Source organism: Scatophagus argus, chromosome 10 (assembly GCF_020382885.2).
Source record: "Scatophagus argus isolate fScaArg1 chromosome 10, fScaArg1.pri, whole genome shotgun sequence".
In the NCBI taxonomy this organism is placed as follows: domain Eukaryota; kingdom Metazoa; phylum Chordata; class Actinopteri; family Scatophagidae; genus Scatophagus; species Scatophagus argus.
The window spans coordinates 2,476,278-2,484,771 of record NC_058502.1 but is presented as its reverse complement, the minus strand read 5'-3'; the positions used below and the strand labels follow the sequence as shown (position 1 = coordinate 2,484,771).

The window sequence follows — 8,494 nt, the reverse complement described above, 5'->3', positions numbered from 1 at the left end:
CTTTGCACCATACTCTGCTAAACACATGTTCAAATCTAGTTTCTTTGTTTAATTCGCAGACTTAATGACCCAGTTCTTCTGCATGTCTAAATTGTTATAGTGTGTCACTGTAGCCAGAGGAGCAGCGGCTGGTTAAGGAACATTTTCTTAACTTAAACGTGTGTTTAAGTTCAGAGCAGTGTGCGTCTCAGAGTCTGGAGTGCATCTGTACAGCTGAACCAAAGTGAAAATGAAAATTGAGGCTCTGATGAGGAACAACAGAAACTAAGACAGTCAGAATTTGAAAGGTTCCTCCTAATCCACAGAAGACTAATTTATCGCATTAGCAGAAGAAAACAAACAAACAAAAAGCCTCTAAATCCCGTGGGAAAAACACTTGTCTGCAATTAGGACTGATTTGTAAAGCGTCTGCAGACACACTCGGCTGTCCTGCACTCTGTGTGTGTGTGTGTGTGTGTGTGTGTGAGATCCTCATTAATACGCTGACACAAAAGTTTAACTTGTTAAAGCAAAGCAAGGCACAGGGCATGAAATAAAGTCAAAAATGTGTTTTTCTTGGGATTTTTTTGTCTTTAATCTCAATAAAACTTTTTTGCAATGGAACATAAAAACCTTTTAGCAATTATTTTTTCAAAACACAAAAAGCTGCATCTGTCATTACAATAATGCAAAACATTTAAAGGCTGTTGTTTTTGTGAACCTTGGATATGAAATTGAAAGCATCTTGGGGAAGAGTTGCAGCATCTCTCTGGCATGCATTCATTTTTGATTGCTGTACTGATACAACTGAAATCACTGATGCAGCCAAAGGTGTGTGTCTCTGTGTGTGTGTGTGTGTGTGTGATTAAAGAGAGTGTTTAATGATTGAGGAAGGCTGCAGAGAAAGCCAGATGACTTTGAAGTGCTGAAGGTTGCTTTCAGGATGGAAACACAGTCGAGCAATCAACTCAGGGTAGGAAAACAGCTTCTGAATTGTTAAGCAAATGGGTGCATGCAAAAGGGGAACACACCTCTTGATACCTGCACAGGACACACACATACACACACACATCTGCATATCAGTTTGACCCTGACCTCAGTATAGTCACACATGTCGCTCTGTGTGTGTGTGCGTGTGTGTGTGATGTCGGGGCTAATGTGGCGTAAGGTGACATTCTGATAAATCTCTAGGCCTGCGCTCTGCCCTTTCACAGCTGCTGACTATGTTAATGGAGTGCAGATACAGGGTGCGCTGGGTCTCCCTCTTGTCCCACCACCTCTGCAGAGCCATACAGTAATAAAGGATTTGATATCTAAGCCAATGCAGTCCGCAGTCCTACCTAAGTGACGAAACCTTGAGTTAAACTCAAATGCACTGTGATAGAAAACAGAGCTGGTGAATGGATGCTCTTGCACTCAACAGTAACAGCAATGTGCCCTGGAACATCACAGTCACCGCTGCTCATTGAAAAGTCATTCTGGAACATGTAACCACATTATGAATGCCTCTCATGGATGTCTCCAGTGGTTTACACACATCAAAGTCAGCTCCCCTTCATCATCATGTACACCTCTCCAAATGTCAAATGTCTCTTCCGTTTTTCTGTTCTCTTGATTGTTTGCTCTCCAGGTCCTTTTATTTGTGGTTTTACTCAAAGAAAATGCTTTTGTTTTAGCAGAGCACACAACCTGCATTTAACAAAGTCGCCCTGTAACAGCACACGGTGTTACACAGGTACACAGACATTGTACCTGTGTAACAAAACAAAGCAAAGTTAGCACTGCATCTAAAATAAATAGCTGAAAACATACAGCCAGGAACAAGCCAGAAAGTGCATGGCCAGCTAACGAGCTAATTAGCTCATCATTGTGTTACTGTCTCTGCCCATAAGTGTTTATAACTTTCAGATAACATTTCAGTTGTGTGTGTACAGTCAAAAAACACGTCACTGATAGATGACAGAATAATTTTAAAGCCGCAAATATAAATAATCTCTGTGAAGATTAAACCTGTTTCTGAAATAAGCCCTGGATATTCAACTTAAAAAAAAATTTAATTAAAAAAATTTAAAAAAAAATAATTTCCTTAATGTTCAGTTTTTTGAGTTTTTAGTTTGTCAAAACAAATTATTTTGGAAAAAACAAACAAGCAAACTAAAACCATAAACAAACAAACAAAATACAATGTAGAACCGCTAGTGCATTCCAGTGGTAGTACAGGACACGTACATTTACAAGTTAATCAGTTGACAACATTTGGGCAAAATATATACACACTGTTGGTATAAAATGAAATGAAAATAAAATGGAGCTCCCCAATATACCAAATAAAATATATATAAAAAAATAGAACAAAGTCTCTTCTAAATGCAATCTATGCTCCTTAAGTTTTCTGCCATTGTGTGAACCATCACACTGTTTGCACTACATGTATATATATATATATGTATATGTATATATATATACTACATGTATATATATAGATATTTTTTTCCCTTTCTTGTAAATATTTTATGCTTCATTTTTATTATTATTATTGCTATTTTGTATTTTGTATGGTGCACAGGACAGAGAAAAAATCCGGAGTCAAATTCCTTGTATGGTCACACATACTTGGCAAATAAAGCTGATTCCGATTCTGATTCTGGAAAATTAAGAGTTCAGTCCTGTGTTCTTGTTTTTATGTGTGTTCCGGGGTTCAGTTCATGTCCGAGTGCACTGGGTGTACTCGGACATGAACTGAACCCCGAGGTCCGTAAGGTAGGCCACACCACTTCCACGGCTGTCCACAGTCTCACCGGGCTGGGCTTGCCATCACAAATCATCCAGAATGGGTCAGTCAGCAAAAAAACTATCTACACAAATAGCGCGATAATAAGTTATTCTGGTCTCTTTTTCTATTTAAAATGAGGCCTCATTAACTTCTTTTCTTTTTTAGAACATTGTGTACTGTATAACTATTAATTAAGGAACTACATTGATTACAATGAAATGATTTATCACATTTCAGACCACGGAGTGTTTCTTTTTAACCAAATTTGCACAATTAAATGAATTATCATTGCAAGTGATATTTTAGCATTAGTAAATAAAATAAATGAATTAGTTCTAGAAAGCTGTTTAGCAACATGGGGCTAGCTTAGCAATTAACGATCTTTCTAACATGTAAACGCCATAATACAGTAACACCAAATACGTTATAAACATCAGACAACGTTCTCATAAAACAAACATCTCACAACACTGACTGGTTTTGGAAAGTATCTCAACATGAACATGATGTTTGAGGTAAGTTTCTCTTCACAAAAGTTAGCGTCTTAGCAATAGCCATTAGCATGAGCTACGACTGCTCATCTCACCAGAGTTTCAGACACTTAGAACTCAACAGAATCTGCGGTCACATTCACAGCTGGTGGTTCATGGGTGATAATAAGCAGAACGTGAGGAGTATTTTGCAACATTTCATACCAGAGTTTGTTCTGAAAGTTACAGCGTTCACAAGGAAAGACCTGAAGTAGAATGCCAGTGAGGCTGTCAATCATTTTCGATGTACACAAAACATATACGCCCCCTGTGGTAACAACTTGAAACTACACCTCTAAATGACATAAGGGATTCTAGTAGCCCTATATTCCATATGAGTTACAAAACAAAACACAAGGCACAAACGTTCTGGAATGTAGCAAGTGGCTTTGATGTTACGTAGATCAAAGGATCATCAACAGATCAAAGGACGTCTGTGGTTTTAATGCATCATCATCGATAGTCTATAAATGGGAAGAAAGAGGTGAATAATTTCCACTCTGCTCTACTGTGTGTAACACACATTTTCACAAACATTCGATCATTTTAACTCAGCGATATGTGCAGCCACAAGAACAACCAGCTGTTCAGGCAGCATGGATCCCAAGATGATGATTGGTATGAAGATGACACCAGCGAGGATGAATCTGGGTTTGAAGATGACTCATACCAAGGAAAGGATAACCGCGCCAAAGAAATGGAAGTCCTTGAGTTACTGAGCAAAAAAATCCAGTCACTGGACGAAGAGGTAGAAATGCTACAGAAAAGCATAGAGGATTTGGATGATGAACGGAACAGTGACTGTGAGACCTGGAAGGAGGAGAAAATGGCCCTTAATGAAGTGAATGACCAGCTGTTCAAAGAAACAGAAGAGTTTAGATTAGAGCTGGAGAGGAAGAGTAATCTCTTACTCAGTTTGGAAACTGAAGCCTTTCAAGTTCACAAGGAATGCAGCAGTGCATTACAGGAGAATCAGCTACTAGAAGAAAGGTGCCAGGAGCTGAACATCAGCATCAGGTCAAACATCAGGCCAAAGATAGAGCTGAAAAAACAGGTGCAGCACTTACAGGACTGTGAGAACAGTATCGAGGAAATACAGGCTTTGGAATCAGAGACGACAATCATGGCCCAAAGCATAAAAGAGCAGAGGAGATTGATTGAAGAGATCTGTAAAGCAGAAGCTGAACAAGAAGATGAGCTAAACAAATGGAGAGCAAGAGTTTTGGAGCTCGAAAGGCAAAAATTAAGACGCTCAGCAACAAAGCCTCCACTGGAGCCTCAACCAGTGTCTCAACCAGACAGACAACCGCATCCAGTCTGTCTGGTAGAGACACCTCTGGAGCCTCAACCGGACAGACCTGATTCAGTTGAGGCAGAGACACCTCTGGAGCCTCAACCGGACAGACCTGATTCAGTTGAGGCAGAGACACCACTGGAGCCTCAACCGGACAGACTTGATTCAGTTGAGGCAGAGACACCACTGGAGCCTCAACCGGACAGACCTGATTCAGTTGAGGCAGAGACACCACTGGAGCCTCAACCGGACAGACCTGATTCAGTTGAGGCAGAGACACCACTGGAGCCTCAACCGGACAGACCTGATTCAGTTGAGGCAGAGACACCACTGGAGCCTCAACCGGACAGACCTGATTCAGTTGAGGCAGAGACACCACTGGAGCCTCAACCGGACAGACCTGATTCAGTTGAGGCAGAGACACCACTGGAGCCTCAACCGGACAGACTTGATTCAGTTGAGGCAGAGACACCACTGGAGCCTCAACCGGACAGACTTGATTCAGTTGAGGCAGAGACACCACTGGAGCCTCAACCGGACAGACCTGATCAGCAGCCTGAGACATGCCAGCCAACGAAACGACGGAAAACATGGAAAAGATTGACTCGTCTGTTCAGAAGAAAGTAAACAGGTAAGTGAATTCACTTTTGTGAATTCAATTACGGGGTTGACAGTGTGATGGATAAATGCAATAAGCAGTATGGTAGCACATGAAGGTTCTGGGTTGGAGCCCACCAACCCACTGAAAACTTCTGTGTGGAGTCTGAATGTTTTCCCCATTCAAGATAGGGTTCACTCCGGGTGCTCCGGCTTCTTCCCACAATCTATAAACATAAAAAGTAATTGGCCACTCTAAATTGTCCCTAGATGCGAATGTGAGTGGGTCACTGGAACCTTCTGTGTGGAGTCTGAATGTTTTCCCCCGTCCGTGATAGGGTTCACTCCGGGTGCTCCGGCTTCTTCCCACAATCTATAAACATAAAAAGTAATTGGCCACTCTAAATTGTCCCTAAATGCGAATGTGAGTGGGTCGCTGGAACCTTCTGTGTGGAGTCTGAATGTTCTCCCCCGTCCGTGATAGGGTTCACTCCGGGTGCTCCGGCTTCTTCCCACAATCTGGAACAGTGATGGGTTAAATGTAGAGAAAGAATTTCGGTGTATGTAAAAAATATTCTGACAAAATAAAGTCTGAAAGTCTGTTTTAAAAGATTTTTTTTTGTGACACATACTGGATTCTGACAGCTTGTGCACAGGTTCAGCCCTTCACGGTTCACTTGATTAATAAACACATGAGAGAATATGCTATGATCATGCTTGAAAAAACAGTCTGACTGTTAGCTGGAAACAGGAAATGAACACTGTCTACTGTTTTAAAGTCTTGTGTTTTGTTGATCTATTTTTCCACCCTGACCTCCACCGTGTGATTTCTGCTTCTGCTACAACACAGGAAGTGAATCGAATTTCGTTTTTGATGGTCACACAAAAATTTGATAGCAATTGTTGAAACAACATGGATAATTCCCAGAAAGTAACTGTGAAATGAGTCAGTCGTAAGGATGAGCCCACAAAAATTTTTGGCCCAGATCTGAAGCTCCCTTTTGTGCGTTTTAGTGACTTTTAGCTTGTTGTTTGGGTTTTTACACCCCACAACTTTAAACTTTGGTTGTTTTCTGCAAAAAGAGCAACACTACTAAGTTACTGACTTGCTGGTGAACACAGAGGAGAATTTAACAGCTAAAGATCTGCATACTCCCCTCAGGAGTTGGTGGAGACCAAAAACAGAGCTAAAAGGAGAATGAATCTTAAACTCTAAATGAATGCTAATGTTGCTCTGTGCTGGATGCCTGAACAAGCACCTGTTTGCTCACATGTTTACTATAAAAACGTAATAAACTGATAAAAAGTGGGTGTGAAAAAGAACTGGGCCAGAACTGAACTCAAATGATGTAATTTTCTCAGCCTCCCATCTGAGTCTAAATGCTGATTAAATCTACAATTAGTGAAGTGTCCCTTTAATGTCACCATTTTCTTCTATTCTTATCATTATTATTACTATTCTTGTTGTTATTATTATCACTGAGTCATTAATTGATGTATAATTAGCAATCATTTGTAATTTTTACACACTGTAGATTGAGGGTTGGACTGGCCTCCAGACAATGGAGGAAATAAACAAAAGTAAAGTAAAGGGCTGAGGGCCGTGCTTTCAGACCCGCTTGCTGTTTATTATGGGTCTAAATGAAAGTAGGTGGCAGACGGGTGAGAGGCTTCAGTGCTCTGAGATCCAGCACCATTCATCTGCATTAGGACCACTTGTTTCAAAGGCAGCAATTCATTTTCTCTGGCACTCTTTCTCTTAGTTGAATGGGTGAAAGAGAAGTGAAAAATAGGTGAAAGGCAAGAAAAGAGAGAATTGTTTTTGCAGGATGAATGGAGCTAATGCTGTATAAAATTTATCTTCCCTAGATTAACGAACCACTGTGTGTCCAAAAAAAAGGCAAGCTTAATTGAACTTCTCCAGCATTCCTCTTTTCCTGACTGTTGTCGGCTCGTTGCATGCCCTTTTCTCTCTTTTCATCCCTCCGTCCTGCCAGGACTCCAATAGATGAAACTGGCTGCAGTTATCCATCGATGGACGGGGGAAATAAAGAGAAGAAAAATAACGGGGGTTGAAAATTTTGGCATTTTTATTACAGTTGGCAGCATTTCTATGCAGATTTGCATTTGGAGCATTTTTCAACTGCACAAGAGCACACACACACACACACACACACACACCATGCCAGACACTCAGGTATACAAACTGACACACACACAGCATTGGCAGCATGCAAATGCAGTCACTCTGTAAGTACTAATGAGACTCAGCCTTTCGGCTCCACTGCTGCTCCTTGAACACACTTATTGCATCTGCGTTGTTTTAAGCACATGTGTGACCACATACTGTATACAGTTGAGGTTTCTATGCAACCATGTACATTGAATGTGGTCCCATCCACAGTGTCAGATACTTCAGCTCTGGAAAGCCTGCCGCCGGTGTCTCATCAAGATGCAGAAAGCACAGCTCACAGGGCTAATTTACAACTTCTATTTACTTTTTTACTTAGCATAAAGGTGCTTTACAGTTTCATACACTCTGTTTCCATCTCTTTTTCACATTACATTTGCTTTTTTGTCTTTCTGTCTTTGGGAGGACCAATGAGAATGTTTTGCCTGGTGTGCAAATCTTTGAGGTGCTTCTTTGAGGGTCAAGACTCAAGGTTTAACGCTAATGAAGAAGGTCAGAGTTTGCTTTGGCATGTTGGCATGGGGTAAAGTTAAGGGATAAGAAATGCATCAACACAAGGAAGTGTTTTCCCCAGACTTCCTAAACCATCTACTCTACATCACATACGTCCTAATGGTTGGTGAACAACATGTAGTCTGCCATGTCTCTCAGCCAAATCGAACCAAATGTTTGTGACTCTCACACAGTGACCATCTCAAAAGACAAAGACACTGTTGCAAACCTGTCAAACTGACAACCAGTATGGTTGGGTTGTGTCTTCACATTAATGGGTCAGTGCTTTATTGCTACTATAACCTTAGACTTACCAATATAAATCACCTTCTTGATCACCAGTGTTAAAATGAATATGTTTAAAGCTAACTGTAAAGCAAGCAATGCAGTAACAAACCTCAAACCTGTCTTCTTTACAGATTTCTTGGTGTGAATTCTTTTCCTGTGTTTGACTGTTTTCTCCTCTGTCTCTGTCACACTGTGGTGATGATGATGACATCAGGGCACGGCAGCCGGGACGCAGTGTGCATTTTCCTTTGCTCATGTCCCGTAAGCGAATGAAAGGCAGCGCTTGCATCATCCTTTCTTCTCTCCCCCACTCTCTGCCCTGCAGGACATACTTTGATCAGACGTAATGA

At 41.1% G+C, this 8,494-nt stretch overlaps 1 protein-coding gene across 1 annotated transcript; it reads left to right on the top strand.

Moving 5' to 3' along the window:
* Positions 1–3,841: 3,841 nt before the first annotated feature.
* On the top strand, positions 3,842–5,203 carry LOC124066265 (proteoglycan 4-like). Its single transcript, XM_046402534.1, has one exon. The coding sequence runs from the start codon at positions 3,842–3,844 to the stop codon at positions 5,201–5,203; it is 1,362 nt and encodes a 453-aa protein (XP_046258490.1).
* The last annotated feature ends 3,291 nt before the right edge of the window (positions 5,204–8,494 follow it).

Bases quoted from the DNA above. Each gene is read 5' to 3' on its own strand.
- LOC124066265 (XM_046402534.1), top strand. From the start codon at position 3,842: ATGTGCAGCCACAAGAACAACCAGCTGTTCAGGCAGCATGGATCCCAA.